The sequence below is a fragment of the Hyperolius riggenbachi genome, chromosome 2 (genome assembly GCF_040937935.1).
Source record: "Hyperolius riggenbachi isolate aHypRig1 chromosome 2, aHypRig1.pri, whole genome shotgun sequence".
Lineage (NCBI taxonomy): Eukaryota > Metazoa > Chordata > Amphibia > Anura > Hyperoliidae > Hyperolius > Hyperolius riggenbachi.
Genome location: NC_090647.1, coordinates 315585054 through 315599450, shown reverse-complemented (window position 1 = coordinate 315599450; position 14397 = coordinate 315585054). Strand labels below are relative to the sequence as shown.

Here is a 14397-nt window from a genome sequence, read left to right as displayed (position 1 = left end):
CAACGAACGGGAAAATCCATTCCCGTTCGTTGATCTAAGCCCCGCAATGATCCGCTGCCGCTTGGCTGAGCAGAGCGATCATTGTGAGCAATAACAAACTCCCAGCCTCTTTCTACTTCCTGCAAGCGTCCGGAAGGACGCTTGCAGGTCGCATGAAACAAAAAGTTACTGTTGCCATCTTGTGGCTAAATAGTAAAACTACACCCTAAGCATTTTTTAGACACAAATAAAATAGTCTTACACAAAAAATTAACTCCTTACCTCCCACACTCCCCAATTTTTTTTTTTGTAATTAAAAAAAATTAAAAAATTTACAATTTAAAAAAAATACATAAATAGTTACCTTAGGGACTGAACTTTTTAAATATTTATGTCAAGAGGGTATAACACTGTTACTTTATAAACTATGGGCTTGTAATTAGGGATGGACGCAAAACTGAAAAAAATGCACCTTTATTTCCAATTAAAATATTGGCGGCAAACATTGTGATAGGGACATAATTTAAACGGTTTTATAACCAGGATAAATAGGCATATACATTTAATGGGTTTTAATTACAGTAGCATGCATTATTTAAAAACTATAAAGGCCGAAAACTGAAAAATAATAAATTTTTTCCCACATTTTTCCTATTTTCCCATTAAAACACATTTAGAATAAAATTATTCTTGGCATAATGTCCCACCTAAAGAAAACCTAATTAGTGGCGAAAAAAACAAGATATAGTTCATTTCATTGCGATAAGTAATGATAAAATTATAGACGAATGAATGGAAGGAGCGCTGAAAGGTGAAAATTGCTCTGGTGGTCAGGGGGTAAAACCCCTCAGTTGGGAAGTGGTTAAACTGTTAGGCTGCATGTGCACATGCACAAACAACTTACTATTGAGCTAAGTACACACATGCAATTATTGTCACCCATCAGGGATTGGGAAACGATTCCTTGGGCGACAAATCAGGGACCAATGCTATACAGATGTGTTACTAGCCTTCATTCTGTAGTTATGGAGGGGGCAGAGGGATTGATGATCAGTGCAGGACAGACTGGGTGGGGGAGCAATAATAACATTCCCATCAGGCATGCTAGAGCGTCAGGCAAGCTTCAGTGTCCCAGGATCACCTCCGTTGGAGATGCTGACCTCGCTAGGTTGGGATCTCCTGCGCCTGCATGAACCCCCATGGTCTTGTGGCCTGGAGTGTTCCATGATCGTGATAAGTGTGGCCACATGCTTGCGCAGGCACAGAAGATCCCGATGTCAGAATTCCGCTCTGCTGGCCATGATTCTCTGGACAGTTTGTTGGTTTCCTATGCAGGCTGCATAGTTCAGTCCAGGGAAAAGAGGCCTTTTTGTCAGCTTGCAAGATTCGGGAGGCTTGCTGCTGTGGTGACTGATTTGCATCCACTTATCTTACAATTTGCATTTCTGTTTCCCTTGAAGGTTTTCAGTGTAAAGGTCACTTCCTCCCAGAATTCCTTGCTCGTCATAGGTTCTGTTTTGTGAGACTGACCTTAGAGCCTCAGCCTCTTTGTATCTTGCTGCTAAAATATCCTAGTGTAGTTAATTCTTGGGGAGTGCATTTGGCACTCCTACTAGTGCAGTCAGTTTTGTGTATTATTTGTACTGCCTAGTCTCGTCTTGTTCTGTCCTTGCGATTGCACTATCTCCAGCGGTGGCTGATAGTGAATCGTTCAGTCCTGTTCCTTGATCGCATTTGCCCTAGCTCTAGAGGTAGTGGATCTCCCTTCTCTGTGTCTTGGAGTATAACCTTGGCAGCGATTGCTACTGGTTACTCCATCAGTCTGTTTTGTCTGGAACGAACGCTTGCTGTTGTCTGGTGTTAGGCAACCGATTAGCAAGCTGGTACATTTGTCACTGTTGCGCTTCCCGTGCGGAGACCGCGTTTAGTTAGTTCATTTGTTATTTTTCTTGGCATTCGGATTGTAGTTATTTGCTGTGTCTTCCTTTACTCTATTCATGCTCTGTCTTTGCTCAGTCTTGTGTTTCTGATAGCAATCGCCTCTCTTGCGATTGGCTTTCTCACTCTGGGCTGTTCTGTTTGTTGTTTTTATATGACTACCGTCGCCGGGTGGCGACTAGATTGGTAGACATTCATAGTCTGTCTCTGTTCTTGCTCTCTTTTGAGTTGCTACCTTGTTTATATTGCCCAGTGCTGCTTCACGTCATGCAATTTCAATCTGGCATCTGTTGTTGTATAGAGGTCTTGTTCCTCTGTACTCCACAGCTCCATTTGCTGGAATTCCCATCTACAAATGTATTTGCATATACTGGGTACTCTGCTTCTGTGATTGTGGGAATTCCCATCTGCTTCAGCGCACTTGGTGTGCGCTGACTGTGGAAAATCGACCCCAGATCATTACATCCGATCTGGCAAGGATGGCATTCCCAACAGAGGGGATCCTGGAGCACCAAAGCTGCGGCGAGGGACAGAACGGCTGACAGGGACAGGAAGAAGCCCCAGGTAAGTAGATCTCATTTTTTCCCCCCTCGGACATATCCTTTAAGTGTCGTTTGCCATTCATTGCACACACATTAGAAAGGCAAATGATAATTGGCCAAAGTAGTCGTTTTTGGCTGTTTCAGACAACTTTTATCTAATGTGTCTCATAGTTTAAGTGACACGATACTAGCTCTTGGCACAATGACAGATATTGGGAAGAAGAGCAAGCCACACCACTACACTAATGAATATCACTGTTTTAACAGTTAACATGACACAGCCAATCCAAATGCACTTTCTGATGATTTTGATTGGCCCAATTCCAAGCTGCAAATAATTTGAATTAGAATTGTATACAAGACAAAATTCTTAGCATCTCTTTAACTATCTATTCATAGCTAACTACCGACATGTGTGGTTATAAACTCTTAAAACGCAGCTTACCGCACTGCAAGGATAAGCTTATGGGATTTTCCCAGTGTGACGTTAGCATCTCATTGTAACATGTAGATTTATAGTAACGCACTGCTACAGTGCGTTACCTCTAAACCCACATGTTACAAGGTACAGGAAAGCATACTTTTCATTGGCTGTATGCTTTACCATACCTACTGTATGCGACGGTAACGCAGAATTAAGGCGCGTTTACTACCTTTTTTTGCGTTATAATGCTGCGTTGCGACTTTACGGTCGCATTACAATGCAAAGTCCCACTGTGAATAAACCCCAAGATTATAGAGACAATAGGCCCAATCCAATTCACTTTTTTCTCCTAAGTTTTCTCCTAGGAGATCATTTTTCATCCTTTGTTTAAAATAACTTTTCAGCACCCTGCAGTTGAAAAAGTACCAAAAAGTTGGTAGAAAAGTAGTGTCAAAATTATTTGCAGTATTTTCCTGCTTGCTGGTGGCTTAAGAGCCATTTTATTGATAAGATGTTAAAATATTCCCTACAAGAAAACTTACAAAAGTGATCAGGCCATATACAGCATGTACAAAGACATGAAATGTGCACTTTGTTATTTCCTGTCTAAGGGCCTGATCCAATTCACTTTTTCTCCTAAGTTTTCTCCTGGGCGTTTTCTATCTTCTGTTTTAAATTACTTTTGCACTCTGCAATTGAAAAAGTACCTAAAAGTAGGTAGAAGAGTAATCTCAAAATTATTCGGAGTATTTTCTTGCTTGCTGTTGGCTTAAAAGCATTTTATTTATTTTGTAAAAATATAACCTAGGAGAAAACTTAGGAGAAAAAGTGAATTGGGTCAGGCCCTAAGTGTGTACATATGCCACATCAGTAAGCTGCCAAATTCCATATGATACCAATTACCTTAATAGCAGTGGCGTAGCTAAGCAGCTATGGGCCTCAGTGCCCATTGACACCCCCCCCAGTGTCTGAGGTGCAAGAAGGGGATGGGGAGCAGTTTGTTAATGATTACTGCTATTCAAAGCATCTATAGAATCGATTATTACCAGCACAGGACCAATAAAGAGCCAATACAGCAGTTGAGAGAGGGCCCTAGGGGGCCCCTCTGGCTCAAGGGCCCCAATGCGGTCGCTACCTCTGCAACCCCTATTGCTACGCCCCTGCTTAATGGGTTGGGAAGGAAAAAAGAAAACCCATCAAGCGATTAAAAATGTATGGCCTGATCTCCATGTTTATTTATTTTTTCACCAGTCACAGGACTAACTGCACTAGTAAATAACTGGACTAGAAAAAACAATCTATAAAGAGAAATATGTTAGGGCGGTGTCACACTGGGGCATTTTGCTGCACATCCTATACAAGCAGGATCGCAATGAAGGGAAAAAGTTGCATTGTGGACTACCCGCATTATGCAGCACCTACAGTAAAGCATACAATACCTTACATGAAAAGTATGCCTCACTACAACTGTTAATGAGTATGCTTCACATTAATCCAATGGATTCCAATGCACTGCTAATGCACTAAGGTGAATGTCTGATTACAATATAATTATGTCATGTTTGCTATGCGATTATATTGTCACTTTGTCAGTATGAAAGTAATCTTAAGGCCCATAACCACTAAGTGATTTTCGCAAGCGATGTTGCGCAACAAATTATTTTTCACGATATTGCGCAACATCGTTTAACAAAAATTAATGAAAGGATGTCCAACGACGGCCGATTGTGCACGATAATCATTTATTTTAAATAACGTCATAACGGATAAAATCGGGGACAGTGGTTCTGGTCGCCATTGACCGTGAGGCTAAAAGCCACGATCATTCAATGACACATTCACACCCGTCGTTTGTTCCCATGTAAGCGATTGTGGAATATGGATTAGGGAAAAATTGTTCTCTGGATCATTTGTAGCCACCTATCGCCCGATCCATCTTCAACAGTCTTTGTGGCGAGTATTCAATTTAACTCAGACAATACGGTTAAGGTGGCCACTAACGGTCAAATTTCTAGCGAAAAATCGTTCGAGCGATCAGAAATTTTGATAGGATTGGTTGTAAATAATCTCCATTGGTGGACACAATCGATTATGAACGAGTGAAAAAAATGTCGCCCGAATGAATTTTCGTCGAACCAAAATTCGGATTTTCTTGTTGGTTGTGATAGATAGGAAGTAAAGATTGGTTTGTTGATGGTGTAGTGAATGATTTATTACAATATTTCACTTCCAATAAGAATTTCTGATCGTTCGAACTATTTTTCGCTACAAATTGGACCGTTAGTGGCCACCTTTATAATACAAGAGGCTCTACCCTCTCCTGTCTTCACAGGAGTTGGTGGGAGGCAATATTACTTGTCAGTGTCATAGCACTGCATTAGACTCTAATGTGGAACCAGGAAACAAATTGAAGTATAAGTGGTTCCCCTGTACAGAAAACTTTAAGGCAGGAATATTTTTTAATACATAGCAATATATATTAGAATGAAACATTTTATTGGAGACCAGAGGCACATACATATTTATAGCAACCTCCGATGAGCAGGTCAATCCAGGATTCCGTGGTGACTCAAGGAAACCTGATCTTTTGTTAAAAATGTAATCTGCCAACGTCAATTTTTTTTATTAGAGACATTGAAGTAGTGCAGAATCTTAAATATTACCTTATTTTCTTTGTCATAATTTTTTTCTATACTTTTTTAAACACTTAACAAAATCCTAAAATTTGACTTCACAAATTAAAAGGACCCCGAGCAGAGCATAAATATGGAAATCTAAACTTACCTGGGGCTTCCTCCAGCCCCCCATAGCCCATAAGGTCCCTCTGGGCCCCCTTCGTGTTCCCACTGGTAGCCCTGTTAAGCATGTGCAGTTGTGCAAGACTTCAGGTGAAGTCACGCACTTAACATAGCTGCCAGCGGGAGTAGGGAGGGGACCCAGAGGACACTGAGGGACCTCGTGGGCTACGAGGGGCTGGAAGAAGCCCCAGGTAAGTTCAGATTTCCATTTGTATGCTCTGCTCACGGTCCCTTTAAATGAAATGAAAAAAATCTTACAGCCTGACTATGATCTCATGATTGGGTATTTAAATACACAGTTTTGATGAACCTTGGGTACTTTGCTGGGCATGTTAGTTTCACAAATGATCTCAATTATAAATAGATAACCATAAAGATATTTTGGATAAATGTCCTGATGGCTGCTGCATCCTTGGATAGAGATGGCTCGAACCTCTGATTTTCGGTTCGCGAACCTCGAACTTCCGCAAAAGTTTGGTTGGCGCGAACTTTCGCGAACTGCAATAGACATCAATGGGGAGGCGAACTTTGAAAACTACAAACATTTATGCTGGCCACAAAAGTGATGGAAAAGATGTTTCAAGGGGTCTAACACCTGAGTTTTTGCATGGCGGAGTGGGATAGACGCCAAAAGTCCCCCAAAAAAATCCGGATTTGACGCACAGCAGCGTCTTAAGGGCAGAAATCACATTGCATGCTAAATTGGAAGCCTAAAGTGCTTTCAAACATCTTGCATGTGTATACATCAATCAGGTAGTGTAATTAGTGTACTGCTTCACACTGACAGACCAAACTCACTGTGTAACGCACCGCAAACAGCTGTTTGTGTAGTGACGGCCGTGCTGGACTGGTGTGCACCATGGCCAGAGTGCAAGCAATAGCGGTTTTCAAGCCCATATGGCCGCCAGGCTGAGGTAGCTCAATGAAAGAACCACAGTGACTGTCCAGCTGATCGAATTTGGTCTGTCCACAATGAAGCAACAACCTTATTATCTTGGGTGTGCCCCCCACCCCCCGAGACACTCACATAGCCGGCGGTCAATGCTTCATTGTGATACGCAAGCCCATTCACCGTGGCAAGGTAACGATCACGAAGGGTAATTGACACATGCACTTTAGGCCTCTATCCACTTTTGTTTTGTTGTTGCAACTGCAGTGCAGCCAGAAAAATTAGGCGGGCATGTATTGTACACGCACCAGAAACATTATCATATCGGCCGATGCTAGCAGCGGCCTTAAAAATTCAAGAATCCGCCTGGAGTCCTGGATCATGTTGGTGATAGCGGAGAAGGCAGTCAAGCGGCCTGTAGGCAGAGATGCTGTGTGGGGACCGACTTAGTCTTGGGGTAGGCAGTCACACTGCGTGCAGGCAGAGATGCTGTGTGTGGGGACTGACTTAGTCTTCGGGCAGGCCTGACCGTGCTTTGCAGACCATGTGGTCAGATGGACCCTTGACCCAACGCTGTGTGCCAGAAATGACACCACTTGCCTTTCAACATCACTGTACAGTTTGGGTATCGCCTTTCTTGAGAAATAATTGCGACCTGGTATCTTCCACTGCGATGTGTGGTTTTGCTTTTGTGTGCTGCTTTTCCTCAGGTGGTCATCCCATTGCAGTTTGTGCTTTGTCATCATGTGCCTTCGTAAGGAAGTTGGCCCTACGCGGGTCTTGGTCCTTCCACGGCTCATTTTTTGGTGGCAGAGAGTACAGATGTTATTGCTCTCATCTGAGGCAGACACACACAAAAATTTCCACACCGCTGAGCCCTGGGGTGATGGCACTTTGGTGGTGGCAGCCGACTGAGTGTTAAGTGGGGTGCCAGAATCAGAGCAGGAGGAGGAAGATATGTCACGCTTCTGTGCAGAAGCTGAGGAAGATGAGGTGTTCTGTGTTAAATAGTCAACTACGTCCTGACAATCTTGGGGATTGATGGCACGCGCCTTCTGAACACTGTACTTTGGTCCAGGGCCGCACAAAATCACGTCAACATGACCTCGAACAGACCTGCCAGGTGGCCTGCCTCTGCCTCAGCCTGTTTTGCCCATGTTGGGGGATGAAGTGAAAGTTATTCACTAACTTGACTAATACAATGTGCAGTCACACAGCTGCAGTGAACAGGTATGCAGTGACTGGTATCAATACAACGTGCAGCTGTCACACACATAGGTACCGTGAACAGGTGCAGTGACTGGTCCTATATAACACGGCATGCGCTCATGTAGGTAGGTGCCCTGAACAGGTAGGTATGCGGTGATTGGTATTACAAATGTGCAGCTGTCAAGCTGTCACACACACAGGTACCGTGAACAGGTGCACTGATTGGTGGTATACCACACTGCGTGCGCTCACATAGGTAGGTGCACTGAACAGGTAGGTATGCAGTGATTGGTTATACAAATGTGCAGCTGTCACACACACAGGTACCGTGAACAGGTGCAGTGACTGGTGGTATATAACACTGCGTGCGCTCACGTGGGTAGGTGCACTGAACAGGTAGGTATGCAGTGATTGGTATTACAAATGTGCAGCTTTCACAAACACAGGTACAGTGAACAGGCAGAGTGACTGGTGCTATATAACACTGTGTACGCTCATGTAGGTAGGTGCACTGAACAGGTAGGTATGCAGTGATTATTACAAATGTGCAGCTGTCACACACACAGGTAGTCACTGAATGTGCTCGGCCTGGCAGTGGCACAGTAGGAATTACCAAGGGGCCAAGGGCCAGCTGCGACTGACTGACAGGGCTGTATATGCAACACAAGTGTCTGTGGGACACACACACACACAAAAAAATCACAAAAACAACATTAGGGGTGCTTTTTAGCAATAAGTATCAGCAAGGAGCAAGCTAACAAGCCTAACAAGATCCTAACTAAGCTTTCCCTATGTTTACAGCAGGTTCTCTCCCTTCTCTAATTACTGCAGCCACACAAGTGAGTGAAAAGGCTGACACTGCCTGCCTTTTATATAGGGGGGGGGGGGGGCTCCAGGAGGGAGTGTAGCCTGATTGGCTACCCTGTGTCTGCTGACTGTGATGTAGAGGGTCAAAGTTGATCGTAATGATGTAGTATAGGGGGCGGGTCGAACTCGCATATAGTTCGCGGTTCCCTGCGAACGCAAACCACCGAAGTTCGCCCGTATAACTTCGCGTGCGAACCGTTCAGGCCATCTCTATCCTTGGACTGTCTATGTGCAGGCCGATTAAAATAACCTGGCATAGCTAAATAGTTAGTTGTGGATTCAAACGTCTTCAAAAACCTATCGTAATTTATTTGATATTTGGGAATGATTTACTGGAAGTGATGTTCCAAGAAGAGCAGGTCTGTTTCGATAAAGTGAATTCAAACATCAAAGCAAGTGCACTAACACTGAAAATAAAACACAACAGAAAGGACCTTCTCTGCTAATGTCCAGATGCTTGAAGCCATCAGCATAAAATGTGGCTGCTCTTCTTCGCTGCATTTCTTCTTTTTGCAAATCACACCCATTGGATTCCTTCTGCAGGTTTAGTTATATTTTGTACAGCAATCTTCATGCAGGCTTAATGTTGTTGAACAATATATGGTCTTTATTTGAATGAATCCCCAGACCTCTTGTTGTACAAAGTAGAGTTTATGGAGCAGACAGGCGAAGTATGTATTTCTCTTGCTAATTGCATTGCACTGTACTGCTGAGTCATCTCTTCCTTCTGCTCACTCAGTTTGATTAAAAAGCTTCTTGCAAAGTTTAGAAAAGTGTGGTAAAACAGAGAGTGCTTACCTTATATAAGAAGACAGTAATATGGAGCAAAGTGAAGATGATAAGTCTTGTGGAGTATTTCTTATAGGGCAGACTGTTAACTGTAAAATAACTCTGTAAAAAATAAACGGGTGTATTAATTCATGTTAAAGAAATAAACTACTCTTGGTTATTTATTAGCTTGGGGAATTGTAATAAAGAACATCATTTTATTCAGAATAGCCCACACTTTTACAGTCCAAATGTACAACTTTAGTAATAATAAAAATGACAAGACAAATAACATTTATATTTTCTCTTGGTGGACTCAAAGCGCCAGAGCTGCAGCCACTAAGACTCGCTCTATAGGCACTAGCAGTGTTAGGGAATCTGGCCCAAGGTCTTCTACTGAATAAGTGCTGGCTTACTGAACAGGAAGAGTAATGATGTTAACCCTGGTCCCCTGTGTCAGAGGCAGCACCCTTAACCAGTACACTATGCAGCCACTAGATAATAAAGCAGTTATGCCCTCTTCAATGTAGCTTTAATAAGACCACCGGTTTTATAGATTGCTCAGAAGATGAACTTTTAAAAAAGGAAGAAGAGAAAACAAGTAATTTACACTCATTTCATTTGTTAAATGTGATGTAACCTTGAGCTATCGGACACCTGCAATCCTCAATAGCCCAAGTCAGAGCTCTGACTTGGGTATTGAGGGTTGCAGGGGGACACTCTGTCCGATTGTACAGCTGGTGGGTGTATTGTATATATAATGTTGTAAATAGCACTGCACTATGTCACCTTTTGATGAAGCCGTTTTTGGTGAAACCAATCAAGGACATCTAGCACTGTATATATGTATAAAGCACCCATGTATTTGTTGTTCACAAGCCACCCCTCTCCTCTTGTGTCTGCGTCCACTATCTATCAATAGCATTGTTAGAAGCACAGTTATTTGTAGCTAGCTACACAGTTCTACCCAGGGCCGGTCCGCCCATGAGGCGGGGTGATGCTGCTTCCTCAGGCGGCAGAAGTGGGGGGGGCGGCGCCAGGCCAGAAGCAGGAAGTATAGAGTGCACCTGGCCGACTCTCGGATTACCGCCGCTTGCTTGGATACCATGACACCCCTTGGCCTCTGCCGCACCTGAGGATGATGCAATGGTGACCCGGGCAGGTGGAAGCTTCAACCGCCGCCTGACAGAACATAATTTTTCTCCCGTGAGCAGCTTCCGATCCCCACATGCGCATGCCTCCCATATACTCCCCTCTCTGAGTCTGCCCCCTGGCAGCGGCCCAGCCAATAGGCAGCTGGGAAAGCTCTAGCCCACGGCTCTCTGCTCTCTCCAAACTCTAAGCAGCCACGGGCGAAGCTTTTAACTTTCTGTAGACCTGCTTCTAGCTCAGCTCCCCGTCAGTCAAACCAGGAATTCGGGCATGAGGATGGACGCTGCTGACCCCCTTGACCTTTGAGGCTTTCCAGACGATGCTCCCTGCATCCCCTTTGACGCAATGAGAAAGCAGTTAGAGGTGGGCAGGTGGCTAAGCTGCATTTGCAGGGGAGAAAAGATAACAAACGGGCTGCCAGACGAAGTTATGAGGCAGTAACACTCTGACGAGGAGAGACTTATCCTGGACCTAAACGGCTGTCCTGTGAGAGAAATAGGTACTGTCAGTGACACTGACTGTCCTGTGATGCATGCAGCAACAATCCTCGTGCAGCATTGCTGCAGAGCTGTGACTTTAAATAATTTGAAAATAAAACTTGCAGTTTCTTTCTGCAGTTTTTCTCCTATAGGTGATCTATATACATGGGTGGTGGGAATTTCTGGAGTCATACATCGTGGCATGATATTGATAAACTGCCTGACTGTTTATCAACATCATGCTATGACCCCAGAAATTGCCTCTTCCTCAGTGGGACACCCATGTATATAGTAAACACTGAAAAAAAAACTTTTTTTAAATTTTCAAATCACCAGTTTGCATCAGCAGAATGCATCTTTACTATATGCCTATATCGATAGTAAAGTAGCTGCAGGCAGTGTGTGCTGATCTCTGCTACTTCCAGTATGTACAGTATAAGCTGTTACACTGCGCCTATATTGATAGGAAATTAGCAGCAGTGTGTGCTGATCTCTGCTACCTCCAGTATGTACAATATAAGTTGTTACTCTGTGCCTGTATTGATGCGAAACCAGCTGCAGTGTGTGCGATCTCTGTTGCCTCCAGTATGTACAGTATGAGTTGTTACTCTGTGCCTGTATTGATCCGAATAGCTGCAGTGTGTGCTGATCTCTGTTGCTTTCAGTATGTACAGCTGTTACTCCTAGCTGGGCCCTCATTGTCGCAGTGGTCACAGGGGCTATTGTAAAGCCGAGGGGGGACGGGGTGGCTCCACGAGTTACAGCACCAGGTGACACCAATGCTAGTGACACCACTGCTGTGCTGTGACTTCTGTCAATCAGGCATAATGCTTGCAGAAACGCTGCCGCAGGGAGGATCAGGATGGTGGCTGGAGGAGGAGTGACTGTGAGAGTGACAACATTCAGGCCTGGGGTGACTTGGTAGTCAGTGACTGAGGGGGTCAGGGCAATTATACTACCTATACTGGGGGCAACGATACTAGCTACCTATACTGGGGGCAACTATACTACTACACTGGGATTACTATACTGACTACCTATATTGGGGGCAACTATATTAGCTACCTATGCTGGGGCAACTATACTGCCTATACAGGGGGCACTTTTACCTGGATACCTGCCTACCTATACTGAGGGTTTTTTTTCTCTTGGTCGCACCTCATCTGTAATGTGCGGTGAAAATTGGCGGGGGGCACATCCTCACAAGTTTGCCTCAGGCAGCAAAAAGTCTAGGACTGGCCCTGGTTCTACCAGTGTTTCAGCTATTGTTAGTGGTCACGTTGTGCATACCTGCCTTGTGGGGAATAGCTAGACCCCACTCCGTAATTTTTATAGGAGTGGTAGGGGATCAGCAAAGACATGGTGTGAATTGCTGTTCTGTGTACTCCGCAGACAACAAACTATATATAGAAGCATCCACACTTGGACTACTTCTTATTTTTCATATTTTTAATTGACTTTAAGATATTTATCTGTACTATGTACCCATAGGGCTGGTCTGTTAAGACCCTCAGTGTGCAATGTAAATAGACGGCAGTTTCACCATCTAACAGTCTCCTAGCAGCGATCACCTCTGGTAGACTGATGACGGAGCTTCGCAGCAAAACACGCCCCCAGGACACGCCCCATTGAGCGGTCCTGGGGAACGCCGCGTTCATGCCAATTGCCGTGGAGCGGTCGGCAAGAAGTTAATGACAACCGCCATGACTGATCGCTGATTTTTTAGATCCCTATTGCACGCTGTGATAATTTTACTGCAATTGTTTAATAGATCGTTTGTGCCTTCAGTACCACGGTAGTTAAGATGGATCAGGGTTCAAATCTTAGTTAAATAGTCCATCAAGTTCAACCAGAAAAAAAAAAAAAACACACACACACCATCCTGAACCCGTACATATCCCAGTTGATCCAGGGGAAGGCAAAAAACCTTACAAGGCGTGGGCCAATTAGCCTTAAAAGGGAAAAATTTGTTCTCGATTCCAGATGGCAGTCAGATAAATCTGTGAATCAACTCTTCTGTGAATGACCTATAAATTATAGTCATGGATGCCCTTCAATGCAAGGAAAGCACCCACGCCCTCTTTAAATTCAGATACAGAGTTTGCCATAATTACCTTCTAAGGGTCCGTTTTCACCGGCAAATCGCTAGCGGTTCTGCAAGAACCGCTACACAATGTAGCGAGTGGCTGTGTTCTCACTGCACTGCATGCAGCGGTTTGCCGGCGACGAGCGTTCCGCGATTTGCGATCGTAATCGCGATCGCTCCAAAACCGCCGCAGTGTCCAGTGATTTTTCCGCGCTAATCACGGGAAAATCACTCCCGCAAAACGCCGGCGGTAATCGCCGGCGTTCTGCGATTTTAAGTGTGAACGGGCCCTAAGGCAAGCTGTTCCAGATTTTAACTGCTCTCAGGCCTGGAACCCATTACAAGTCGCAGATCGCAATCGCTAGCGTTTTTAATTAGCATTTTATAAGCGATTTCATGAGCATTTTCCTGGCGATTTTGGTAGCGATTTTTAAAAAGTTTAAGCTTTTTGCCAGCGATTGTGATTTGCGTTTAGTGATTTATGTTTGGTTGTTTCAAATTAATATTATTTTTTACAGTTTGCAGTAACTGAAAATCACACAAATGACTATGTGTGTTGATTCACGAGCGATTTGCCAGCGTTTCAATACTTTACATTGAAGTACAAACACTCCCAAAATGCTGCATGTCCAGCGGTTGCGATTTTGCTAATCACAATCGCTACTGTGGAATTTGTTATATTTATTTACATTGGCAGAGCGTTCAGGTAAATTGCTAGAGATTTAAAGCGCTCCCTAAACGCTCAAAAAGCTCTCTAGTGGGTTCCAGCCCTCACTGTGAAGGATCCCTTTCCAAATGGATGGCCAAAACGTTTTTCCTACATGCGCAGATCATGTCCCCTTTTTCCGATGTACAACCCTAGGGACAAAAAGCTCATCAGCTAAGCTTTTAATATTGCCCTCTTAGCTGTTCCTATTGAGTAAGTCAGCACCTATTCAGTAAGAAGTCCTTGGGCTAGACACCCAAACACTGCTAGTGCCTACTGAGCATGCCTAGTGGCTGCAGCTCAAGTGCTTTGAGTCCGCCAAGAGAAAAGCTAGAGCAATATAATGGTTTTTTTTTGTTTTGTTTTGTTTTTGTTTTTGTGACATACTGTGACAAATATGTATTTTCATATATTCTGTATCGAAATAAAAAAACTTGTAAAAACAAAGTGACAGAATTTAAAATAGAATGCATACATTGTTACCTTAGGGACTTTTTAAATATGCCATGAGGGTGTATTACTGTTATTTTTGTAAATAAAGGATTGCAATTATTGCTAGG

At 43.8% G+C, this 14397-nt stretch overlaps 1 protein-coding gene across 1 annotated transcript in view; it reads right to left on the bottom strand.

Annotated features, from left to right (window-relative positions):
* Positions 1-14397, bottom strand: part of LAPTM5 (lysosomal protein transmembrane 5) — a 90609-nt gene that overhangs the window by 12259 nt on the left and 63953 nt on the right. The window contains exon 6 of the mRNA XM_068265455.1: positions 9445-9537. Within this exon, the coding sequence (XP_068121556.1) occupies positions 9445-9537 (93 nt within the window). The remainder of the gene's footprint in view (positions 1-9444; positions 9538-14397) is intronic.